Source organism: Phocoena sinus, chromosome 8, assembly GCF_008692025.1.
Source record: "Phocoena sinus isolate mPhoSin1 chromosome 8, mPhoSin1.pri, whole genome shotgun sequence".
NCBI lineage: Eukaryota > Metazoa > Chordata > Mammalia > Artiodactyla > Phocoenidae > Phocoena > Phocoena sinus.
In genome coordinates, this window is record NC_045770.1 from 96,585,703 (window position 1) to 96,613,522 (window position 27,820).

General features: G+C 42.1%; 1 protein-coding gene and 1 non-coding gene across 15 annotated transcripts in view; one reads left to right on the top strand and one right to left on the bottom strand.

Moving 5' to 3' along the window:
* Positions 1 to 27,820, bottom strand: part of AMBRA1 (autophagy and beclin 1 regulator 1) — a 175,558-nt gene that overhangs the window by 41,050 nt on the left and 106,688 nt on the right. For all 14 annotated transcript variants that reach the window (XM_032639180.1, XM_032639179.1, XM_032639170.1 and 11 more), the window contains one exon: positions 3,542 to 3,652. In XM_032639180.1, the coding sequence (XP_032495071.1) occupies positions 3,542 to 3,652 (111 nt within the window). The remainder of the gene's footprint in view (positions 1 to 3,541; positions 3,653 to 27,820) is intronic.
* Positions 23,278 to 23,382, top strand: LOC116758911. The gene has a single exon (XR_004351294.1). It is a non-coding gene; the product is annotated as a U6 spliceosomal RNA (small nuclear RNA).

A 27,820-nucleotide genomic window follows, 5' to 3' on the forward strand; every position in this document is an offset into this window, starting at 1 on the left:
GACATAAAGTAAAGAAAGCAAGGTACAGAAAGAAAAGTATGTATAACATGCTACCATTTAGGTTAAGTAGAGGTGGAAAAACAAACATTTGCATGTACTTGTATATACATACGATATCGTTGAAGAGGTATGCAAGACACTGCTCATTGTGGTTGCCTATGGGGTGGAGTGGTGGGTAGCTGGGAGCAGGATTGGGAAACTTTTCACTGTATATCCTTTTATATTTTAAAAATCTTTGGTAAATGTATTTCAGATTATAATAAAAGAAACGAAGCAAATAACGAAACAAAGTACCTAGGGAAAATTATGGCAAACACCTGGGCCAGAAATCTATAAACAAGCAAACAGTATTTAATAAGGGAAAAGGTAGATTGCATTTGATTTCTAGTAAAGAATAGATTATTGAACATGCGGCTTAAAAGCACTTAGAAAAAAATGATTGCTACTGAGGTTTCACTAAGATCAGGACATGAAAAAATTGACCTCATTTTCATGGTCTGATAAGGATACCAAGATTGGCATACTGGGAAATGCCATAGAAGGGGCTATCTTGATTACTTTAAGGTATCTGACCAACTCTTACAATACCTTATAGACAAGATAGAAAAATATGGGCTTCACATGCGAACAAACAAGCCTAGGTGCAAATTCGTGAACCAAAATCGACACAGAGCAAGCCTACAGGAACATACCACAACACTTGGTGCAAAGTCCTGACTGATGCACTAGTTTTGCTAGCAATCCAAAGTTAAGACAGAGGGGGGACTTCCCTGGTGGCACAACTGGTTAAGAGTCTGCGCTCCCGGGACTCCCTGGTGGCGCAGTGGTTAAGAATCCACCTGCCAATGCAGGGGACACGGGTTCGAGCCCTGGTCCAGGAAGATCCCACATGCCGTGGAGCAGCTAAGCCCATGTGCCACAACTACTGAGCCTGCGCACCTAGAGCCCATGCCTGGCAACAAGAGAAGCCACCACAATGAGAAGCCCACGCACCGCAACAAAGATTAACCCCTGTTCACCGCAACTCGAGAAAGCCCTTGCACAGCAACAAAGACCCAATGCAGCCAAAAATAAATAAATAAATAAATAAATGTATTAATTTTTATTTAAAAAACAGTCTGCACTCCCAATGCAGGGGGCCTGGGTTCGATCCCTGGTCAGGGAACTAGATCCCACATGCGTGCCACAACTAAGAGTTCTCATGCCTCAACTAAGGAGCCCGCCTGCCGTAACTAAGACCTGGCACAACCAAATAAGTAAATAAATAAATATTTTTTTAAAAACCAGAAAAACAAAGTAAGACAGAGGGACTTCCCTGGTGGTCCAGTGATTAAGAATCCAGCTTCCAATGCAGGGGACTCAGGTTCAATCCCTGGTCGGGGAACTAAGATCTTACATGCTTTGGGGCAACTAAGCACTCCCGCCACAACAAAAGAGCCCTCATGCTGCAACTAAGACCCTATGCAGCCAAAAAAAAAAAAAAGAATTAAAGTACTTAGTGTTTAAAAAAAAAAAAAAGAGAGAGAAAGTATGTTTATCAAATTAGAAGATGATGTAAGGTTGGGGAAAAAAGGGCTGAATCGAAGTTCAAAAAAATGTTGAGAGGCAGGAACTAAGAAGAGCAATTGACACTATTAAGATAAAACTTAACAGAAACAAATACAAACCTTTGGTTTTTAAAACATTCGCACTGTACAAGTAAGTACAGGACAGTAAAGTCTTGGTTTATTAATAGTTATCAAGTATTTTTTTAATAAATAAATACATTTATTTATTATTTATTTATGTTTGGCTTCATTGGGTCCTCGTTGCTGTGCACGGGCTTTCTCTAGTTGTGGTGAGCAGGAGCTACTTTTCATTCCGGTGAGCAGGCTTCTCATTGCGGTGGCTTCCCTTGTTGCAGAGTGTGGGCTCTAGGCATGTAGGCTTCAATAGTTGCAGCACACGGGCCCAGCAGTTGTGGCTTGTAGGCTCAAGAGTGCAGGCTCAGTAGTTGTAGCGCATGGGCTTAGTTGCTTCACGGCATGTGGGATCTTCCTGGACCAGAGATCGAACCCGTGTCTCCTGCATTGGCAGGCAGATTCTTAACCACTGTGCAACCAGGGAAGTCCCATCAAGGAATTTTAAGTGACTGCAAACTCAATAGTGGCTTCAGAAAAAGCTGTTGAAATCTTAAGCTGAACTAACACTGTCCAAACCATCATTGTACTCTGTTTTGGACAGCTCTCATCTGGAGTGTTCTACGTTGTTCTGCCACCTCAAAGCTTAAAGAGGAAATGAGCAGAACTGTCAAGGATTTGAAAACCAGATTGTAAAAGGAATCTCAGGAATTCTGGCCCAAAAAGAATGATTTAAAAGGAAATGGCAGTTTATCTTCAAATAGCTTGAGAACTGTCACTCAGAAGAGACGTCATTAAACTTATTCTATGGAGATTCAGAGGTAGAACTAGGACCAATGGGAGGAAGTGACAGCAAGGGAAATGGTGGCTGGGTATAAGAAAAAACATTTGAACAGGAATTTAGCAGTGATGGACTAGGGCCAACTCATCAGACAGTGTGACCTATCTGAAGTGTTCAAGCAGAGGCTGAACCACTACTTCCCAAGGATGTGTGAGAGTCCGTCATCAGATAGAAAGTGAAATGAGATGTCTAAAATGCTGTGATTGGGCTTCCCTGGTGGTGCAGTGGTTGAGAATCCGCCTGCTAATGCAGGGGACATGGGTTCAGGCCCTGGTCCGGGAAGATCCCACATGCCGCGGAGCAACCAAGCCCGTGCACCACAACTGCTGAGCCTGCGCTCTGGAGCACACGAGCCACAACTACTGAAGCCCGTGTGCCAAGACTGCTGAAGCCTGAGCGCCTGGGGCCTGTGCTCCGTGGCAGTGAGAAGCCCTCGCACTACGGCGAGGAGTGGCCCCCACTCGCTTCAACTGGAGAGGGCCCGCACATAGCAACGGAAGACCCAATGCAGCCAATAAATAAATTAATTAATTTTTGAAAAAATGATGTGGTTTCAATCGAACAACTGGGACATGGGATTGAGGACTCATAGAAGCTGGGAAAACGGACTGACAGACAGACATGTTTGTAAATCACACATCAATCAGGCCACTCTCTTTGTTCTATTCAGATCTAGATTAATAAATGAGTTTATCATCACTGTAGTCTTTCCTCAAGGGTCTGGCTCTCAGTTCCTACACTCCCTTCTCCTTCTCTTCCTCTCAGTTCCACCTACACTTCTAGGCTTGCGACAATGAACTACTAGTTGGTAAACTCCTGGGGCAGATATCTTCATTTTGGTGTCCACCTTATCATTGTTCTGATCACTGTACCAAAGTATTGTTCACTGCTCAGGGTGGGTGCTCAATACACGTTTGCTGAATTGCTTAACGAGAGTCAGAGAAGAACTGCAGAAATGGCACACGGCAGTCAGCTGCTCAACGAGGCGATGAAAAATCCAGTGCTATGTGGGTTTCTGAGCTCTGGCTCACCAGTAAGAGTCAGACCTTCCACCAGTATCCCCAGTTCTACCTTGGCTTACCATTACTGATTTCTGGGAGGTCAAACTTAGTGAAGTCCCACCACTGGAGCCGGTAGGTAGTATTGGCAATGTTACTGGCCACGGCAGACTGTCCATCACCAATCACTGCCCCTGGTGGGGGAGAAGACAAAGAAAGCACATTATAGTGTTTATCTATATGTTTCCATTGCAAACATGAGACAAAACTAGGATTAGTAGAAAAGGGAGAAAAGGAAGAATCACAACTAAGGCTGAAGAAAGCTGACAAGTCCTATCTGTCAAGTCTCTATCTCAGAGAAACCAGACATGTTTCTCAAGAACAATTCTACATGTAAATATAGTATAATACAATATAGTATAGTATAGTATAGTATAATATAAATCAGCCTCCCTTCCCATTATTACATAACATTTACTGAGTGCCAACAATGTGGCACGTACTGTATATATCCTATCTGGTAGGCTCACAATCTAAAGAGACAAATGGGTGTTCATAAAAATGCTGGGAAAGACACATGAAAAATGGTAGGACACCATTAACACAGAAAAGCATTCAGTCCCTGGACGTCTTTGTGGTAAGCAGCACCCTTTGGGAGAAAGCATCTCCTTTGTATATGACCTTCCTCCTAATAAAACATCTCAAAAGGAGGCTCCCCCAGGGAAGAGGCAGCCAGCATTCAGCTGATAGGATAGAGAGAGACAGCAAAGAACAAATGAGGTAATATTTGTTAATCTCTTCTGGACCTCTGGCATGTAACACAATAGAAATTTATGAGCCTAGCTTTTCCCCCTCAGAATATTTTTATTAAGGCAGTATTTTATAACTCCTGCCCTGCCCCACCCCAGGAGAACTTCCTTGAATCCAGATTCACTTGTAACATCTCACAGTTTAACTTTCCCTGAGACATACACTTCTGTATGACATTTTTTTCCTTGGTAACCAATTAAATAAAAAAGGGATTTTTTTAAAACAGGGTGACACTTTAATTTGCAGTTGTATTTCATTTTACTTGAACATGTCATCTCTTCCTCCTCCTCCTTCCGAGGTGCATTTCATACACACCCACCCTACTGATCAGACAGAGCCAAACCCTCTTGGGAGAATAGAACATTCTTATGTGCTACACAGCCTAAATGGTATTCTCTGCTGCAAATCAACTCTGACTGAGAAACTGAACTTGTTAGAGCTGACTAGCCTTGGAACAATGGACAGTTCTATACCCAGATTCTTCAGTATCACCATTTTCCTCCTCTGCATTTCACTGCAAGAGGGTCTTGTCTTTTTTTTCCCCCTCCTTTTAGAGCACTGCATTTATTGCTCTGCTACTCCTGGTGTTTCCCTGTTCTTTCCTCAGATGGTCAAGAGGTTGTTCAGAGAGAAAATGTCCTCCATATAAGCTATGAAATATGAGAAAAGTAGTCTTCTCACTCTTCCTCAGTTGCTTCAGGCCATTGCATGAGAAGACTCTTTTTTAACATTAGTTTACTGACAGAGTCCTTGTCCCTGTTTCAATTTGTTAAGAAAGGTACAAACAACTCATTCCCAAGATGATGATACTTCTAGATTAACATATCGTCAACATGGGCAGGACTGCCCCCATGGGGGTGAAAACTGTTCATGGTGGGGGAAAAATCTTAGAGAGTACAATCCCCAATCCCTGCCAAAGTACTGCAGTACATGAACAGATACACAGCATTATCTGTGATATTAAAATTTCATGGGAGGGGGGTGATTAGGGAAAAAGATGTCTAAAAAGGCTCCTTAGGAAGGTAATGATAAAATAAAGGTTGAGAAATACTGTTTTAGATAAACCAATACCATCCAAACAATACATTCTTTATAATCTTGCAGGTTCAAAGACATTGTTCAAAATGGTCATGATTTCTCTGAAGGCCTAAGAAAGACAGCATTTGAGGGTTCTGTCAATGACCCACTGACCTCAAATCCCTATTGAGGGGGCTTCCCTGGTGGCGCAGTCATTAAGAATCCGCCTGCCATTGCAGGGAACACAGGTTCAAGTCCTGGCCTGGGAAGATCCCACATGTCATGGAGCAACTAAGCCCATGCACCACAACTGCTGAGCCTGTGCTCTAGAGCCCGTGAGCCACAACTACTGAGCCCACGTGCCACAACTACTGAAGCCCACACGCCTAGAGCCCGTGCTCCACAACAAGAGAAGCCACCACAATGACAAGCCCACACACCGCAACAAAGAGTAGCCGCCGCTCGCCGCAACTAGAAAGCCGGTGCACAGCAACGAAGACCCAACGCAGAAAAAAAAAAAAAAAAAAATCCCTATTGAGGGCCCTGTGGCATATCACTTAAATGAGGTAAATATATGCCTTTGCTTAAACTTTACAGAAAATTCTGTAATAATGATATCTGACTTGGGAAATTTTGCTGAACCTCTGGGTCATGAGGAGGGTAAGCTACCTATAGGACTTTCTTTTTGTAAATAAATAAATAAATTTATTTATTTATCCATCTATCCATCTATCTATCTATTTATTGCTGTGTTGGGTCTTGGTTGCTGCACGAGGGCTTTCTCTAGTTGCGGCGAGTGGGGGCTACTCTTCGTTGCGGTGTGCGGGCTTCTCATTGTGGTGGCTTCTCTTGTTGCAGAGGATGGGCTCTAGGTGCACGGACTTCAGTAGTCGCAGCACGCGGGCTCAGCAGTTGTGGCTCGCGGGCTGAAGAGCACAGGCTCAAGCAGTTGTGGCACACAGGCTTAGTTGCTCCGCAGCATGTGGGCTCTTCCTGGACCAGGGATCGAACCCATGTCCCCTGTATTGGCAAGTGGATTCTTAACCACTGCGCCACCAGGGAAGTTCCCCTATAGGACTTCCTTAATAGGAACTTTCTTGAGTTTTCTAGGCCTCCTTGATAATGAAAATAACTTTTTAAATTCCAAGGTCCACTACTCAGGAAAGAATTATTCAGTTTTATTTGGAACCAGGCTCAATTCCATTGAGTTTATGAATTGTTCCTCTGGCTTGCTTATCTTTATCTAGATGGTTGATATCAACCTCTGACCACCAGTCTCTCTCAAATGATTTTAGTTCCTTATAATTTCCTCCAACTTTTAACAGAAAAGCATATAACCCAAAATGGAAGAAGGCAAGTTGATTTTCTTAGTATGTGATGAAAGAAATGCTAGTTCCTAAGACAGGATACGAAAAAAATTGAAAAAACAAACCCCATATCGTAGGAGCTTAAAATCTGGGGGAGAGGACGAGAGTTACAAACAGGAAAACAGTTAAGGAAAATACCAGATGCTTTAAGAGCACTGTGGATATATCTGCAACTGGAACAGAAATGACTGAGGCTCCAACTCACAGCTCCAGAAGCATCCTGTATATCCATGCCTCAGGAAACGTCTTCTGGAAAACAGCTGTGCAATAAAATAATCATGTATGGTTGTACTGTGTGGAAGAGACTAGGGAGGTATTCTCTGCCAGTGGTGCCAGAGTGTTAAGGAGGAATGGGGCCTGGCAGCAGGAAGAGTTGATTTTCAGTGCCGCGTAAACATAGATTAGGGAGCTAAAGATGCCAGCAACAGATTAGAGTATTGTCACCAGGTTCTCTTCTGTAAGAGCTGCAGGCCAACTGAGCCTGTCTCTCAAGAAACATCAGGAAGAAAAAGTAGCACCCTATTAAAAAAAAAGCCCAACCATTTAACAGGCCTCTGGCTGCTAAGCTCAAGGTACAGGAAATGTGCCAGAATGAATTAATGGACTGACCCACAAAGTATTTACATAGGAGGCACTTAGCCTTGGAAACCAAATCCTGACAGAATGCTGAGGGATTTCTGAGGGATCAAGGTTTTCTCAGTAATAACAGAATGGAACAAGCTAGACTCAGGGTTTCTCAACCTCCACTATTGATATTTTGGGTCAGATAATTCTTTGTTTAGGGGGTAGGGTGGGTCTTGTGCACTGTAGGATGTTTAGCAGTACCCCTGGCCTCTTCCCACTAGATGCCAGTAGTCACCCAGTTGTGACCACCAAAAATGTATCCAGACATTGTCAAATGTTCCCTGGGGATCAAAATCATTCCTGGTTGGGAAACTCCAAGTTAGATAAATACAGCCTACATTTTACTCCAAGATAGGTGCTCTTAGGAAGCACTACTACTGGAATGCTTGCTGCTAAAGGCACCAAAACTGTTGGAGATACTGATTTTGGAGAGAAACCAATAAAAGGCACAGCATTATACAAATATTCCTTTAGCAAACTTCCAGTTTTCCATTTCTGCCATGGATTAGAGTTTGGCTTGAACTGGGATCTCATGTGTCTGTTTTTAACATTGTTTCTGAGAATACGGGCTTCAGAATCAGATGGACCCGATTTTGACTCTTCCTGCTAGTACCTATATTAGTATCATTCTGTGTAAATCAATCTCTCTGAACCTCAGTTTCCTTATCTGTAAAAAGATAATAAAAATTCTTTCAACTTATAGGGCTATTTGGAAAACTTACTGAAATAATAAATGTAAAGTGATGGCAAATAGTAAGTGTCTAATAAATGACCATTAAAATTATTTAATCATTTACTCCAATCTCTGTATGCTTCTCCTCTATAGGTATAGCTCTGGAGTCAACAGCTCATAGACAGAGGTTCTTTTGTAGGAGACTGGCCCAAATAATGTGCCAGGACCAAGGAAGAGAAGCACTTCATTTCAGAATTAAGAGCAAATGCATAGGACCCAGACTCCTTAGTAATGTTCTCCTTGAAAAACAGCTTAGGCCAAGATAGACCACATTCTGGTCCACAAAACACACTGTAACAAATTTAAAAGAACTGAAATCATACAAAGTATGCTGTCAGAACACAAGGAAATTAAACTAGAAATCAGTAACAGAAAGATAACTGGAAAAATCCCTAAATACTTGGAGATTAAGCAACACACTTTAAGTAACACATGGCTCAAAGAAGACATTGCAAGAGAAATTTTAAAATATATTTTTTTCTTTCTTTCTTTTATTTTTTTGCGGTACGCGGGCCCCTCACTGTTGTGGCCTCTCCTGTTGTGGAGCACAGGCTCCGGACGCGCAGGCTCAGCGGCCATGGCTCACGGGCCCAGCCGCTCCGCGGCATGTGGGATCCTCCCAGACCGGGGCACGAACCCGTGTCCCCTGAATCGGCAGGCGGACTCCCAACCACTGCGCCACTAGGGAAGCCCTAAAATATTTTTAACTAAATGAAAATACAACTAATTAAAATTTGTGGGATGTAGTGAAAGCAGCGTTTAGACGGAATGTTACTGCTTTGAATGCACATACTAGAAAAGAAGATCTAAAATCAATAATTTAAACTTCCACTTTAGGAAACAAGAAAAAGAAGAGCAAATTAAATCCAAAGTAAGCAGAAGAAAAGAAATAATCAAAATTAGAGCAGAAATCAGTGAGACTGAAAACAGGAAATCAACAGAGGAAAAAAAAAAATCAATGAAATCAAAAGCTGGTTCTTTGAAAAGACCAATAAAATCAATAAACCTTTAGCCAGGCTAACAAAGAAAAAAAAGAGGGAAGATACAAATTATTAATACCAGAAATGAAAGACAAGCTATCACTACTGATCCTATGGACACTAAAAGGATAGTAAAGGACTATTATGAACAACTCAAGGCCCACAAGTTTGATAAGCTAGGTGAAATGGACCAATTCCTTGAAAGACACAGACTACCAAAATTGACACAAGAAGAAACAGATGATCTGAATAGGCCTATATCTATTACACTGAATCAATCATTAAAAACCTCTTAAGACAGAAAGTGCCAGGCCCAGGTGGGTTCACTGGTAAATTCTACCAAACACCTAAGGAAGAAATTACACCAAATCTCCATAATCTCTTCAAGAAAACAGAAGTGGGACTGCTTCTGAGGCCAGCACTACCCTGATACCAAAACTGGACAAAAACATTGAAGAAAGGAAAACTACAGTCTAATATCTTTTATGAACACAGAAGTAAAAATGCTCAACAAAATGCTGGCAAATCGAATACAATAATGTATAAAAAAAAAGTTACACACTATGACCAAATGGGGATTTATTCCAGTAGGCAAGGCTGGTTAAACATTTCAAAATCAGTTAATAATATGATACATCACATCAACAGGATAAAGAAGAAAAATCATATGATCATATCAATAGATACAGAAAAGGCACCTGACAAACTCTAAAACCTAGTTTTGATAAAAACTATCATCAAACTGGGAAGAGTGGGGAACTTCTCAAGGTGATAAACAATGTCTACAAAAAACCCATAGCTACATTTAAAGGTGAGAAACGACAGTTGACCCTAGAAAAACATATATGTTTGAACGATGTGGGTCCATTAACATGCAGATTTTTTTCAATAAATACGTATACAGTACTACATGATCTGCAGTTGGCTGAATCCAGGGTGTGGAACAGCAGATATGGAGGGCTGACTGTACAGTTATACATGGATTTTCAACTGTGCGGGAGTCAGAGTCCCTTTCTCCCCACATTGTTCAAGGGTTAACTGTATATGCTTTCCCCCTAAGACTGGGAACAAGCAAGGATGTCTCCTCTCCTCTCACCACTCCTCTTCAACACTGTACTGGAAGCCTACTTAATGCAATAAGACAAGAAAAGTAAGTAAGAGGTATACAGATTGGAGAAGAAGAAATAAAACTTTCGTTGTGGGGGCTTCTCTGGTGGCGCAGTGGTTGAGAGTCCGCCTGCCGATGCAGGGGACAGGGGTTCGTGCCCCGGTCCGGGAAGCTCCCACATGCTGTGGAGCGGCTGGGCCCGTGAGCCATGGCCGCTGAGCCTGCGCGTCCGGAGCCTGTGCTCCGCAACGGGAGAGGCCACAACGGTGAGAGGCCCGCCTACAGAAAAAAAAAAAAAAAAAAAACTTTCGTTGTTCACAGATACCATAACTGTTTATGTAGAAAATCCCAAAGAATAAAACAACAAACAAGCAAAAAGCAAAACCTCCTGGAACTGTTAAGTGATTATATTAAGTTGCAAGATAGAAGTCAACTGCTTTCCTATATGCCAGCAATGAATAAATGGAATTGGAATTTGAAGTTTAAAATATAATATCATTTATATTAGCACCCAAAAAAAGGAAAACCTTAAGTATAAATCTAACAAAACATGTACAAGATCTATCTGATGAAACAAATCACAAAAGATCTGAAAAAATATTGGAGAGATATTCCATGTTCATGGATAGGAATATTTAGCACTGTTAAGATGTCAATTCTTCCCAACTGGATCTATAGATTCAATGCAATCCCAGTCAAAATCCTAGAACATTACTTTGTGAATATCAAAAAACTGATTCTAAAGTTTATCTGGAAAGGCAAAAGATCCAGAATAGCCAACGCAATATGCAAAGAAAGAACAAATTTGGAGGACACTATCTGACGTCAAGGCTTACTATAAAGCTACAGTCATCAAGATAGTGTGGCATTGGTGAAAGAATATGTCTACTCTAGATCTATGTCTAGACCTAGTCTTGATCTATGTCTAGACCAATGGAACAGAAAAAAGAGATCAGAAATAAACCCACACAAATATAGTAAACTGATCTTTGACAAAGGAGCAAAGGCAATTCAATAGAGAATTGAATCTCTTCAAAAACAGTACTGAAACAACTGGATATCCATATACAAAACTATAAAATAAACCTAGACACAAACCTTACACTTTTCAAAAAATTAACTCAAATTGGATAGACCTAGACGTAAAACACAAAACTCTAACTCCTAGGAGATAATATAAGAGATAATCTAGGTGACCTTGGGCTTGGCAAAGACTTTTAAGATACAACACCAAAAGTACAATCCATGAAAAGAAAAAATTGACAAATTTTACTTCATTAAAATTAAAAACTTTTGCTCTGTGAAAGACACTGTTAAAAAGAATGAAGAGACAACAGTCTGGCAGAAAATCTTTGCAAAACACTTAACTGATAAAGGACTGGTATCCAAAATACACAAAGAACTCTTAAAACTCAACAATAACAAAAAACCCAATTAAAAAATGGGCAAAGGATCTAAACAGACACCTCACCAAAGAAGATATACAGATGGCACATAAGCATATGAAAAGATGCTCAACATCATTCCTCATCAGGGAACTGCAAATTAAAACAACAAAGAGAAACCACTACACGGATTGTCACAATCGCTGAAATCCAAAACACTGATAACACCAAATGCGGAACAGGATGTGAAACAACAGGAACTCCCATTCCTTGCTGGTGGGAATGCAAAATGGTACAGCCACTTTGGAAGACAGTTTGGCAGTTTCTTGCAAAACTAAACATACTCTTACCATATGATCCAGCAATCATGCTCCTTGGTATTTACACAAATGAGTTGAAAGCATTATGTCTACACAAAACCTACACAGAGATGTTTATAGCAACTTTATTTGTAACTGCCAAACCTTAAAAGCAACCAAGATGTCCTTTAATAGGAGAATGGATAAGTAAACTGTGGTACATCCATACAATGGAATATTATTCAGTTCTAAAAAGAAATGAGCTATCAAGCCATGAAAAAACATGGAAGAAATTTAAGTATATATTATTAAGTGAAAAAAGCAAAAAGCTATATATTGTATGATTCTAAACTATATGTCATTCTGGAAAAGCCAAAACTGTGGACACAGTAAAGATCAGTGGTTGCCAGGAGTTTGGGGGGAGAGAGGAATGTACAGGTGGAGCACAAGGAGACTTTTTTTGTCGTAGTGAAACTATTTTGTACGGTACTATAATGGTGGATCATGTCACCATATTTTTGGCAAAACCCACAGAATTTACAACAATAACAGTGAACCCTAATGTAAACTATGGACTTTGGGTGATAGTGATGTTTCAAGGTTGGTTCATGAATTATAACAAATGTATCACTCTGGGGCAGGATGCTGATGATGGGGGAGGCTATGGGTGTGTGGGGAAGGAGGAAGGTATATGGGAGCTGTCTGTACTTTCAACTTAATTTTTCTGTAAACCTAAAACTGCTCTAAAAAAAAGTCTATTAATTTAAAAAGAGAGAGAGAGAGAGAGCCCAAGACTCTCATTCATGTTCTAGGAAACGGTGGAAAGAGTGGCTGTCCATAAGCATACTGTTAGTCATAGCCGTTCACTTTCTACCTCATAACCACAGAGTTCTTCTTCTGGAGCCTCAGAGCAAAAGAGTAAATGAAGATTATTCTGACGAAAGACAAAATGAAAGGGAAAAGAAACTTGAATCCAGTGATCCTGGCCAACCATCAGAAAACAACCATGGAGGGCTTCCCTGGTGGCACAGCAGTTAAGAATCCGCCTACCAATACAGGACATGGGTTCAAGCCCTGGGCCAGGAAGATCCCACATGCCGCAGAGCAACTAAACCCGTGCACCACAACTACTGAGCCTGTGTTCTACAGCCCGCGAGCCACAACTACTGAGCACATGTGCCACAACTACTGAAGCCTGCACGCCTAGAGCCCGTGCTCCGCAACAAAGAGAAGCCAGCACGATGAGAAGCCCACGCACCACAACAAAGAGTAGCCTCCACTCATTGCAACTAGAGAAAGTCCGCGCACAGCAACGAAGACCCAGTGCAGCCAAAAATAAATAAATAAATTTATATTAAAAACAAAAAACCTTCTCTTCTTTAAAAAAAAAAGAAAGAAAGAAAAAGAAAACAACCATGGCAAAAACCAAACTGCTAAGTCTCATTCTCTGAGTCCTGTGTTCAAACTGCAGGCTGGAAGCCTTGGGAATGTGTCTAGGGATAAAATTTTAATAGTCATGACAGTCACATGGTAGGTGAGCTCTACCAAGTCTGCATACATCTTTCTACCTCTGCTTCTCTCAGACTCTTCTCTCCTGTTCCTTGGAAAGGAGAATCAGGGACCCTTTTTTCCAAAAGAGCTTTTTAGGCTCTCTCCAAGATCTGTTCTAGGAGCAGGGATATGAAGAGTATGATTCAACAGTACAGTGAAAATATGCAACAATAGGAATCATTAGCAAATCTATCAGAAAAGCTAATTCGGGAGGTTAAAGAAGGGCAAGTTACAAAGAAGGAAGTGATTAAATTATATCTCAGTCCTATAAAATTGATGCATTTGAGGCGGCCTAATTCAGAACAGCCGTCTGACTGTGCTGCTGCTGGGAAGACAGAATAAGAATGGGGCTGGGGGCTAAAACACGCCATCAGCCGAGAAACACAGTTACTCTTCTTCTGCTTGGTTGTGATATGAAGCCAAGAACCAGCTTGCTAATTGGTCAGTAGAACTGAAACTAGAAACCCCAAGGCAGATCCAACTGAAGAACTAAGCAACTTTTCAAAATTCTTCTTAGAGAGCCAGCCACAAAAGACCACATATTATATGATTCCATTTACATGAAATGTCTAGAATAGGCAAAGCAACAGTCAAAAAGTAGATCAGAAATTGCCTAGGGCTGGAGTGGGCAGGGGAAGTGGAGGGGGGAGGGTGAAGTGACTGCTAATGGGCATGGGGTTTTTTACAAGGTGATAAAAATGTTCTGAAATACACAGATAGTGGCAATGATTGCACAACTCTGTGAATATACTAAACACCACTGAATTGTACACTTAAAATAGGTGAACTATACAGTATGTGAACTACATCTCAATAATGTTATTATTTAAAAACAGTATTCAATATAACTTTTGTTCCATTTATGAAGTAAAATATGGCAATTCCACTTTTGGTATCCCTTCACACTTCTTTAATAATTTAAGAGTATTGGTGAGCATCTTTTTGTTCCGTATTTGTTTACTGGCTCATTTTATTTCTTTTACTGTGCACTGCTTACCCGCACCTTTTGTGTATTTTTATGTTTGGGTATTTTAAAGTTTTTTTGTTTTTTTTATAGATTGTCTGAGTTCTTTGTAAATAATAAATTGGTTTTTGTCCATGAAAAATAATTCTTAGAACAATACAACACAGGATTATTTGGACATAAAAAGCATTCTTCATAAGTATATATTGAATGGCATCCTAGGAAGAACATTTATTCCTCTTTCCAGAAAGCTTTATTTAAATGCAGTCTTTAGGAACTTCCCTGGTGGATCAGTGGTTAAGAATCTGCCTGCCAATGCAGGGGACACGGGTTTGAGCCCTGGTCCAGGAAGATCCCACATGCCGCGGAGCAACTAAGCCTGTGCACCACAACTATTGAGCCCACGCACCTAGAGCCTCTGCTCTGCAACAAGAGAAGCCACCGCAACGAAGAGTAGCCCCCACTCGCCACAACCAGAGAAAGCCCACACAGCAATGAAGACCCAATGCAGCCAAAAATAAATAAATATATTTTTTAAAAAATGCAGTCTTTAAATCTGTTCCATGAAGGAGTATATAACTAAGCATGTTGTAACTCTCACTTTATCACCTTATCACCAATTTAAAAAGTCTCATCCAAGATCATAGTCAACTATTCTATAGCCTGGGGACCTGGAAAGAGTTCCTGGTGGCAAATAACAAGACTTCCTCCAAGGGTAGATGTTTCTCTTAGTTCTCATTTATGGTTTTGACATTGAGGAAAATGACCAAACTATATGTAGTTTGTTTAAAAATAACAGCTTTATTATGATATAATTCACATATCATATAATTTACCTAATTAAAGCATATAATTTAAGGGGTTTTAGTATATCTCACAATTGTGCAACCATTATCAAAATCAAATTTACAACAACCGTCACTGCTACCTAATTTCAGGACATTTTCATCATTCCCTAGCTTCCAAAATACCTTACCCATTAGCAGCTACTCCCCTCCCCTCTGCCCCACTCCCTCCCTTGCCCTAAGCAAGGGAAGAGATTAGTGAATCTATTTTCTGTCTGTATAATTTTTGCCTCTCTTGGACATTTCATATGAATGGAATCATACAGTAAGTGGCTGTTTGTGTCTGGCTTCTTTCACTTAGCATAATTTTTTCAAAGTTCATCCATGTTTTAGCATTTATCAGTACTTCATTCCTTTTTATGGTCGAATAATGTTCCACTGTATGTTTTTATAACTGAACCACAGGTTCACATGAGATTAAGATAATAGTTTTTATTTATAGAAAACACACTGCATGGAACCTAGCAATCATAAAAGTGTTGAGGGAAACAGATTTATGTCCTTCCAAAGGAAGGAAAAAGTAGGCTTTCAAAGATCAATTCTGGGGTCTTCGCTGGTGGCGCAGCGGTTAAGAATCCGCCTGCCAATGCAGGGGACACGGGTTCAAGCCCTGGTCCTGGAAGATTCCACATGCCGCGGAGCAACTAAGCCCGTGTGCCACAACTACTGAGCCTGTGCTCTAGAGCCCGTGAGCCACAACTACTGAGCCCACGTGCCACAACTACTGAAGCCCACATGAAGCCACCGCAATGAGAAGCCCGCCCGCTGCAACAAAGAGCAGCCCCTGCTCACCGCAACTAGAAGAAAGCCCACGCGAAGCAATGAAAACTCAACGCAGCCAAAAATAAATTTTAAAAAAACAAAACAAAACAATTCTGAATATATCACCTATAGCTGAAGCGAGTCTTTGTTTTTTTCTGAGGCTAAAATAAAAGAGGAGTATTAGGGGACATCATTTTCTGTAAAAACACAAAAATAAAACCCCACTACTCTGTTCTCTGTATCTACATGTTTGGTTTGGTTTGGTTTGTTCACTTATTTTTGTTTTATTTTTTATATTCCACACATGAGACTTATATAATGTTATAAACCAATGTTACCTCAATAAAAAATAAATTAAAACAAAAAAAGACCCCCCAAAATATCATATGGGTGACTATAATTATGACATAGGAAATATTCTCAGTAAGGTATGTGGTCTATCAGACTTAGGCTGTTTAATAACTGTTCTAACTGGTCACTGAAACTGATGTTGAGATCAACCATTATACAGTAAAGGTCCGAAATATATATATGTGTGTGTGTGTGTGTGTGTGTGTGTGTGTGTGTGTGTATATATATATATATATATATATATATATACACACACACATATATATAAAATTTTCCCCTCCCCCAGCTTCACTGTGCAGCTTGCAGGAACCTGCGCCCTCGGCAGTGAAAGTGTGGAGCTCTAACCACTGGACCACCAGAGAATTCCCAGGTCCGAAACATATTTAACATAAATTAAAGGGTAAGTATTTTGTAGATACAGATGTCATTGACTATATGTGTCCCTTTTTGGTGGGGGGGGCCGCACCCTGCAGCTTGTGGGGTTTTTAGCTCCCCAACCAGGGATCGAATCTGGGCCCTAGGCAGTGAGAGCATGGAGTCCTAACCACTGGACCGCCAGAGAATTCCTGACTATACGTGCTCTTAGCAGGAACTGGGTCCCTAAACCAACATAATTTTATTGTCCAGTAAACTCCTAAAGGCTCTAAAGCTCCTGCTCATAAAAACAAGGGTAGCATTAGTCCACATACAAATCATGAACTTTAGGAGCAGACCCAAGAAAGATATTGTTGAGGTCAAAGGCATTAGATGAGGCCAACAAAATAATAAATTATATAGCCTGTGAACTCAACAAGGATATTAGTAAGGCCTGGAATACAGATACCGTGCAAGGAAGGGGAAAGAAACAGCTATGAAAGATTTCTACGCATCACAGTGTCATCGAAATTTTTCTCAAAACAACAATTCAAACCAGGATTATGTGGCCATAGCAGAGTAAGCTTTGTAACAGGCCAAGAGGAGGAAGAGAAATTAACCTGATGGTCATTAGGGCCAGAGCAGTGGATAGAGCCTTCCTATCTGGAGTAAGTAGTACACAGAATCTGATATTAGCTTTTCTAAAAATTGTGGCAAAAAGCACATAACATAAAATTTACCATCTAAGCCATTTTTAAGTGTACAGTTAGTTACAGTTACAGTTCAGTAGTGTTAAGTATATTCACATTGTTGTGAAACAGAACTTTTTCATCTTACACTTACAAACCTGAACCTCTATACCCGTTAAACAACTTCCCTTTTCACTCTCCCCTCAGACCACAATTCTTTCTGTTTCTATGAATCTGACTACTTTAGATACCTCATATAAGTGGAAACACGTACGTAGTATTGGCATTCGTTTTAAATGTGTCTTAAAAGAGAGAATGCACAGTGCTTCCCTGGTGGTGCAGTGGTTAAGAATCTGCCTGCCAATGCAGGGGAGATGGGTTCGAGCCCTGGTCTGGGAAGATCCCACATGCCGCAGAGCAACTAAGCTCGTGTGCCACACTACTGAGCCTGAGCTCTAGAGCCCGCGCGCCACAATTACTGAAGCTCATATGCCACAACTACTGAAGCCCGTGCGCCTAGAGCCCGTGCTCCGCAACGAGAAGCCACCGCAATGAGAAGCCCGCGCACCACAACGAAGAGTAGCCCCCACTCGCTGCAACTAGAGAAAGTCTGCACGCAGCAACGAAGATCCAATGCAGCCAAAAAAAAAAAAAACCAAAAAGAAGTAAAATAAATAAATTTATATAAAAAAAAGAATGCACAACTAGATAGCGCACACATAAAGTCATTCACACAGACATGGTGTGAAATCAGTCATGTTCAAACCTACAGGTGGTCCTTAGGTCTGATGGGAGAATGTAACTTCTAGGCCTGGCATGGTCATTTCCCCTTAAAAAGCCATTCCAAAAAAAAAAAAAAAAGTCATTCAAAGAGGTCAAACAGAGCACAGGGCTCATGCCAATAGACCTAGAAAGCTCCAGAAAGTCCAAAGGTGGTGGGGCTGCCACAAGACTACTTTGCTTCCCAATTCAGAGATCGTCAATGATTACATCACGGTGCCTTGATGGTACCAGTGTCAGCAGGAGTTCAGCAAAGCATCACCAGCCTAAAGCAAAGGAGTAAGCTGCTCTTCACTGGGTCCTCACTCCTTCCTCCTATCACATTAAAACCCAGGATTAATCTTGACTGTTGGCAGGGTGACTGGTACCTGCTAGCTCTCTGAAGTCAAGCTAAGATGCTCCTGCGTGGGTAGATGAAGACGCTGAGGCCTGTTTTCATCACCCATTCTGTAGACCTCCCCTTCTTCGATATGTATGTCCTAATGAAGCAATTATCTACACTTACACTAATGATGTAATTGGGACAAGTAATTATGAAAGCAGAACATCCATTTTCAAAGAAATGAATAACATTACCTTTCTTCCACAAACATTATTTAAGACAAACACAAATAAGCTCACAAGAACACATGCTACCGAAAGATATTTAGGAACAGCATTCCAAACCCCAATGTGTTCAGGAGAAACGGAGAAAAAAAAAGCCCAACACCCCCAAAACAAAAACAAAAAACCTTGCGTTGGACTCCCACCAGGCAGGGATTTCCTCAAAGCCTCTACTTCTGACTGAAGACATGCAGGTGGATGAGAGTATTAAGAATTACTCTACCTCCACTTCAACATCCCCCACAACCTGGCATTTCCTATATTTAGGTCCTAGCAACCTCTGCTGCTGGAAGGACACTGGCTTAGGCAGGTCCCCGAGTGAAGCCAGGAAAGGAGTCCGGAAAGCTGTCATCATCTCACCGTAGCACAACGGGGCTGCTTACAGTGGGTGCCTGAGCAGCAGACGGATGGGCAGAGATGGGGTGGGGGGGAGGCGGGGAAAAGTACTGAGGGAGATAAGAGGTGAGAGAGAAAGATAAAGAGAGCGACTGACCAACTCAAACACTGAAGAGCTCTCACCAATCACCTGTCTTAGATTGCTGAGGCTCCTGCGGCTTTTATTGTTTGGTGGAAGCACAAATGAGAAGAATTGGACCAGAGGGTCTTGGGCTTGTCAGCAGCAGGAGGGAAACGACCTTTACTGCTGCAAAGAGGATGCAAATTTCAAAAGCCTAAAATCTGCAATGAAGGGAAATGGAAATGTGCTGAACGTGGGTTTGACTGGCAGCTTTCCTCATCTGCCGATCACAGGGTAATAAACACTGGGAGATGGCAGAAATGAAGACAAATGCTTTCAGCAGCACCATTCCCCACCCGCCCCTCCTCTTACGCCCCCACTCAGCACATGACAAGAGAGTTAAAGCAAGAAAATAAATCAGCTTCTCAACCAACTCTTTTGTTAAAACTTTCCTTACAGGCCACCTACACGTGAATTATTGCTCTATGAGCCTACATTCTCATTAGGAGGCCCAGTTTGTAAAGGGTGAAAAGCTCCTGTCAAATCACACCTGTACATTACGGGGTACAGCATTACTGGGCTGAGTCAGTTGGGGCCAGCATATAAGAAAGAGGCCACAGGCTGCTCCCAGAGGGGAAGGCACAGAGGCCCCAAGCCTGTGAGACTCTAACTCAAGCATGGCTCACTCAGTTTAGAGGAGACTCTCGAGCTCCAAGGACAGCATGGTGTCACTTCACTGCAATCACTGCCACATTACCATTTACCCAGGGACAGAAAGGCTGAGTAAGCTCTGAGGGCCAACAAAGAAGACCCTTGGGCTTGGAGGGCAAAGGTGAAGTCAGATCACAAAGTGGATACAGAATACAATACTCGGTCTTGACTGCCAACTTCACATTCACTTTGGAGTGAAGGAAACATCTATAAGGTCGAGGATCATATGGGTTTCCTGCAAGTTAGTGCAAGGGAAATATTGCATATTTTAGGACTTGCGACATTGAGATAAAGCATCCAGCTGACTTAGTTTTTGTAAAGGGACTAGGGTTTTTTGAGTAAGGTCAAAAGGTTAGTAATTCCTAATCCATGTGGTGGCAGCTGCTTAAAGGAAGATGGTTGAGCATTTTGTAAAAACTACATCCTGATTACGCTAAAAGTGAGCCTGATAAAAATCTTAGTAACTAGATCCTTTAAGATACTCAAAAAGACATTCTGTCCTATTGGCCCAGTCTGGCTGTTTTTTTCCAGATCAGAGGTGGAAAAAAGATTCTAGACCTTTGTTCTAAAGTGCAGGCAGAGGGGCTTCCCTGGTGGCACAGTTGTTGGGGGTCCGCCTGCCGATGCAGGGGACACGGGTTCGTGCCCCGGTCCGGGAGGATCCCGCGTGCCGCGGAGTGGCTGGGCCCGTGGGCCATGGCCGCTGAGCCTGCGCATCCGGAGCCTGTGCTCCGCAGCGGGAGAGGCCACAGCAGTGAGAGGCCCGCGTACCGCCAAAAAAAAAAAAAAAAAAAAAAAAAAGAGTAAAGTGCAGGCACCAACTGGTGGAAAGTCTGGAGCAAAAATAAGTGGGAGAGACCTTGGTAAATGGGCCTGTTTCAAACCACAAACTGCTCGGAAACGTGAGTAGTCCCCAGAGCCAGGCATGTGCTCTGGGATCCTGGGAGAACAACACTTGTCACATAAAGATAGCTAATTTGAAATAGTTCCTAATTAAAATCCACTGTTCAGACATTAATATCAGGCACAAAGTGGAAAAGCATTATTAACAAGCCCCATATTGAGATACTGCTCAGAAGGATGCACCTAGAAGCTAGACAACAATCTGGATAAAATCTAAATAAAATCTCACCTCCTTCTGGAAGCTTTTCAGAATTAGGGAGAAATCCCTCCCCACACAGCATTAGCCATTTTCATAACACAAAACATTTGTCATCTTGTAGGTTACCTGTATATAAAGTCTGCAATGAGTTCAAGTGTTTATATCTCTGTGTACACCTAGCCATCAATTTTCAGTTGATACTGCCTGGTCTCTTTCTTCTTTAAGATAGTGAACTCCTTGAGAGAAGGGGGTCAACTTTTCACTTAAATTTTAAATATTGTACAGTCGCAGAACTTAGAATTTTGCCATTCATACAGTTACAAAGGGTGAGGAGCACCAATGGGAGCTGCAAGGAAGGTCACTGCTAGCCTTATGAACTGTCCTTCCACAAGTGAGAAGACATGCCCTAGACAGTCCTTACTATCTATATCTATTATAGGGACAGGCTGAATTATAAAGAACCAAATCATATGTTAATTTTCAGTCCAGTATATACATCCAGGAATGGGACTAAGCAATTACAGTTTGCAAAAAGAGCATGTCTTTAATTATAAATAAACTGAAACATCCATCGAGAAAAAAACAGCTTAACAAACTATGGTCAATTATACTATGGAACACCATTCAGCCATCCAAGAGAATAAAGTAGATCTGTATGTACCGATACAGAAAGATGTCCTTGATATATTGTTCTGTATGATCCCATCTCTATAAAAAAACAAAATGAAGAAAAAAATAGGTATATAAATATATATGTGTGTGATGAGGCATAGAGAAAAATTTGGAAAGATATACTCCAAAGATGGTGAACTCCTTGAGAGAAAGGGGTCAACTTTATACTTAAATTTTAAATACTGTACAGTCGCAGGACTTAGAATTCCCTTTGGGGAATGGGACTGAGGATAAGAGTGGTGGGGAGAGACTTAAGCATTTTACAGTACATATTTTGATATTAGCTGAATTACAGTGGACCTGTTTGGTTTTTGGGTTTGTTTTTTTTTTGCGGTATGCAGGTCTCTCACTGTTGTGGCCTCTCCTGTTGCGGAGCACAGGCTCCGGACGCACAGGCTCAGCGGCCATGGCTCACGGGTCCAGCCGCTCCGCGGCATGTGGGATCCTCCGGGACTAGGGCATGAACCCACGTCCATGCATCGGCAGGCGGACTCCCAACCACTGCGCCACCAGGGAAGCCCAGTTTTGGGGTTTTTTAAAACAAGATTTAAAAGGGAAAACAGGAAGAGTGAGAAGTTACCTTTATAATGATCTATGGAAATCTTGTACGTTTTACCATTTAATATCCCCTATATTCGACATATACATTTATTTGTTCTATGAAGCTAACTAGTTGAAGGACTTGAGAAAAACTCCTTGACCCTGGGTTTGCAATAAAATTCAAAAACCTCAAGTTTTCCATTTTTACCAAGTGACAGTCAGAATGATACTCTGAGATGCCCTTCATACATCTAAGAAGAGGGTTATGTCTTTGGTAACCAATAAATCTGTGCTATTTGCCTAAAAAGGAGTCAGAACAATTCCACCTCTGGGTGAATATCTTACAAAAAATGCTACAGATGTACACGAGGACATATGTCAAGGAAGTTCAAGGCATGTTGTTATAGTAAAAATCTAGAAAGTTTCATGTTCTTCAATAGGGAATAATGTATATAAATGAATACTAGGCAACAATTAAAAGGAACAAACCAAATCAATCAAACTGTGTCATTGTGGATTGATGAAAAACATAATATTGAATTATAAAAGTTGTAAAAATGATACATATGGTATGATACCATTTATAAAAATACAACTCTTAAAACACAAAGCAGGGCTTCCCTGGTGGCGCAGTAGTTAAGAATACACCTGCTAATGCAGGAGACACAGGTTCGAGCCCTGGTCCGAGAAGATCCCACATGCCGCGGAGCAACTATGCCCGTGCGCCACAGCTACTGAGCCTGTGCTCTAGAGACCGCGAGCCACAAGTATTGCAGCCCGTGTGCCTAGAGCCCATGCTCCAAAACAAAGAGAAGTCTCTGCAATGAGAAGCCTGCACACTGCAACAAAGAGTAGCCCCTGCTCGCCGCAACTAGAGAAAGCCCGTGCCCAGCAATGAAGACCCAACGCAGCCAAAAATAAAATAAATTTAAAAAAACAAACACAAAGCAATGATATTTTACTAACATATTAAGTTATAAAAGAGGGACTGCAATTATATAAACCAAGTTCATGATAGAGGCTGCCTCTAGGTAGACCGGGAAATATAATTATGGAAGTCAAAGGGAACTTCGACTTTATCTAAAAAGATTTTATTTTTAAGAACTGAGGGGGGAGCTCGCTTCGGCGGCACATATACTAAAATTGGAACAATGCAGAGAAGATTAGCATGGCCCCTGCGCAAGGATGACACGCAAATTCGTGAAGTGTGCCATATTTAAAAAAAAAAGAACTGAGGGGGGAAATTCCCTGGAGGCCCAGTGGTTAGGGTTCCCTGCTTGCACTGCAGGGGGCATGGGTTCGATCCCTGGTCGGGGGAACTAAGATCCTGCATGCTGCGTGGCAGCCAGAAAAAAAAAAAAGAATTGAGGCACGCAGGGCAAACTGTTAACAACTATTAAATCTTGGTGTGGCGGCACAGATGCTTGTTATATATGTGTGTGCCTGTATGTATGTATTTATACTTCTTTATATTAAAAAAACTCTCACTATTGAAGGGAGGGAGAAAGGGGATAGGAAGGAAGTAAACAAGCAAGAAGCTGGGGACACAAGGTAAAGACCTTTAAATGCTTCCCCACAATCTCAAGCCTTGTCCAACAAAGAACGGGTGAGGCAGTAATTGGTTAAAGTGAAATACTCTGGGATGTGGAGTCCCACTAAATTCCAAAGGTGGGCAGAGACGGCCATATTCCGTTTACTTGGAATTCTTGACATGAAAGATTTCTCCCACAGAAACATATCCTGTGTCTCAGTGAATCATGTAAAGGTGATTATACCATGTAAAGCCTGAGCTACTGCACTGGTGAAACCATCCAGCAGGCAGCTATGAATGGCATATGGTCACACAAACTTTGTACCCAACAAAAGCGGAGGCTGTAAGGCCATAGGCTTCCTGGGTTCACACTAGGAACAGTCTGTCTGCACAGACGAAATGTACAAACAGATGCCCAGCCCTAAGCTTTTCTCTTAGATGCCACCTTAAAACATCTTACCAGGGCTTCCCTGGTGGCGCAGTGGTTGAGAGTCCGCCTGCCAATGAAGGGGACACGGGTTCATGCCCCGGTCCGGGAAGATCCCACATGCTGCGGAGTGGCTGGGCCCATGAGCCATGGCCGCTGAGCCTGCACGTCCAGAGCCTGTGGTCCGCAACGGGAGAGGCCACAGCAGTGAGAGGCCCGCGTACCACAAAAAAAAAAAAAAAAATCTTACGTTGAAGAAACCTAAGATTTATTTTTAATGTCAGGTTAGATAAATTTCTGAGACAGGCCTGTGGCAAAATTCTAGTTTTTGAAAGGGATATTTCACAAGGGAAAGCAAAGGAGTTTAAGATATGTTTTAGTCTCTTCCTTTCTGCCAGAGCTGCTGATATAAACTCCTAAGGAAACACTGGGCCTGCTATCACTCTTCAGGGATGCCTGAAAGCCAGTGAGCATAATGGTACCCATACCTTTTAAAGACGAACTCTGTCCGTAGTCATCATAAAGAATGCATGACAACATGCGAACTTCTCTATAGGCCACTTAGGGTGTGAGTAAGTAACATCATGAAAGAATCCTGCAGTTATCACTAAGCTATGGGCCCTTGTCCTTTACAAAACCATCTATCTATCTTCCTCTCCACTCTCCTCACTCCAATCCATCTTTTTTTTTTTTTTCTTTTTTGCGGTATGCGGGCCTCTCACTGTTGTGGCCTCTCCCGTTGCAGAGCACAGGCTCCGGACGTGCAGGCTCAGCGGCCATGGCTCACGGGCCCAGCTGCTCCACGGCATGTGGGATCTTCCCGGACTGGGGCACGAACCCGTGTCCCCTGCATCGGCAGGCGGACTCTCAACCACTGTGCCACCAGGGAAGCCCTAAAAGCAGAGTTTTGATTGTGTCACTCATCTGCTCAAAAATCTCTAATGGCTCCTCGTTGCCTAAACTGAGCTCGGTTCTTTGGTTTGTTATTCAAGGCCCTCAACAATCTGTCTGCCATCTACATTTCTGTGCTTATCTCTTACTGCTCTTTAGTCATGTGTTTCTGGAAATATGTTTTAAATATATCTCCACTTTTATACTTTGCTTCATACTGTTCCTACTATCTAGACTCTTTCCTCTCTCTCCTAACAAATGTTTCCTAAAATCCCCCAATCCCCGTCCCTGATCAAGGACTCTCCCAATCCCTTTTTCCAAGAAGTCTACTGATCTCATTAACCTGACATGATCCTCTCTTTGGAAGCCCCATAGCATATTGTTTCTCTCTCTTATTCTGTCATATTCCTTCTGCTCTATCTCCTACCCTCCTGTCCAGGCAGGACTCTGCCATTATTCAGTCCACTTAAGACAAGTACAAAATTCAGTCCACCAGAGGTCCAACTCAAAATCTGTAAGCCAAGTATACTTGCTCTGTTCCTGCTCAACACTGTCCCTGGACCTGAATCCCCACACTCCATTATAAATAGGTTCCCTGTTTGTTTTTTGGCCACATCATGCGGTTTGCAGGATCTTAGTTCCCTGACCAGGGGATTGAACCCGGGCCCTCAGCAGTGAAAGAGTCGAGACCTAACCACTGGACCACCAGGGAATTCCCATAAATAGGTTCTTTTGACAGGAAGACAACACATGATTTTCTCATCTTTGTATGAAGTATCTTGATGCTCTACCACAGAAGGTGTGCGATAACTCTGTATTAAGCACAGAAACAAAGGTTTCTTTGACTATGTGTAGACTCTTACTACTATATTGTTAGCAGAGTACGGACTATCTTAAATCCCTGTGAGAGACTTAAGTACCTCTCAGTCCTTGTGCCCTAAAAAGAGCACTTTGCACAAACCACATAGTTGCAACTCAGTTTGTTGCCTTGGAGCCAGAGTACCTTTGGCTTTGAGAAACATCCATTCAACCAGCAGAAGGACACCTCCAGAATTCCTAAAACCACTTTTGTTTGATTTCTGAACTCTAGGAAAGTACCCAACCTCTGGAAATCTACAAAATACAGTACTCAGGGCACTAAGAAATTGATGGTTACATGCAGGAGAAACACTCTAGGAATTTACTTCCTTCTTAACTGCAGCCAAAACAAAGCAGGGGTGGCCAGGTTTTCCACTGCAAGCTGGTTTAAGGTTAAAAAGTTTCTCCCTTTGGACTCTGGAGGATCTGAGCTGGGAGCACGGTGTCCCCTTTGTCTGCCTCTGCAAGGCTCTGGCCTTGAGGCCAACAGGATTACCACAGCCATTTCATGCTCTGAAAAGTCAGAAAAGGCGAGATGGGGAGCTTTTCACTCAAGGAAATGCCTAGTAGCCAGAGACAGTTCTGTTTCTGTTGAAAAGATAAGCGGGGATGCTGAGGTTAAAAAGCAAAATTTCCAACAATGCTTAATGAAAGGTTTGGAGACAATGTACAGAATTAGGCAATGGGATAAACTCCAAGAAGAGAGGAGCAGGTGCCAGAGCAGAAATGCAGCAGAGAATCAGCACCAGACAGTTCATGCATTCAAATTTCCATGTATTTAAAATGTCATCAGGAAGCCCTAGGAGTACAGACTTGATGTAGCAATTAGGGGATACAGGCTTATCCCTCTTGGCACAAAATACCCACAAATAAGCTCTTAGGGTAAAAGTCAAAAGAAAGTAGAAAGGAAAGCTTTACCATAAAAAATTGAGCAGCTGCTACACTTTGTTGCCTTAATAGATAATTAACTACAGACCTTCTTATGAAGAGGTAGCCTAAACTCAACTACTGTATTCAAAGGCATAGAGCTCCCAGGGCCCAGACTGGGTTTTAAACACTGGGTCTACAGACAGTCTTCAGGAGCTCCAAGAAACCACTGAAATAGCAAATTAAATTTTGTGTGAGTGTGCACGTCACTGTATCAAGTGGGTTTTGTTTTCTATATTTTATGGTGCTTTGATATCTTGGGGGCCACACAGACTGATAGACTGCCCCTCCCTGTATTAGTTAATTCCTAGAGATAGCAAACAATTGCCTACAAGACTGCCCCTCCCTGTATTAGTTAATTCCTAGAGATAGCAAACAATTGCCTACAAGCATGCAAACCAACCAATCCAGATCCCACACCCTCAACCAATATATCCTCTGCCCTAAATCACCGTCCATGTTATGTTTTATAAAAACAGGCACACTGTGCCAACCAATGACAGTATCAACAGCAAAGAGATAAAACCTTGGCTTTCAACCTCACTAAGGCTGACAGAGATAGATTTTTAGACCAAAGTACGGAGTCCTGAGACATGCCCAGAATAGAGTAGTGATCTCAAACCAGAGGCTTTTTGATGGCTGAATGAGAACTGAATATTAAACATATATCTATCAAACATACATAGTGGAAGATGTACATAAAATGGTAATATGATGTCCTTCTTGCTTGGCTGAGGCCAATAATCCAGTTGGGGAGGTAAGAGTTATGTCAGAAACATTACAGGGGCTTCCCTGGTGGCGCTGTGGTTGAGAGTCTGCCTGCCGATGCAGGGGACACGGGTTCGAGCCCTGGTCTGGGAAGATCCCACATGCCGCGGAGCAACTAAGCCTGTGAGTCACAACTACTGAGCCTGCGCGTCTAGAGCCTGTGCTCCGCAATAAGAGAGGCCGCGATAGTGAGAGGCCAGCGCACCGTGATGAAGAGTGGCCCCCGCTTGCCACAACTAGAGAAAGCCCTCGCACA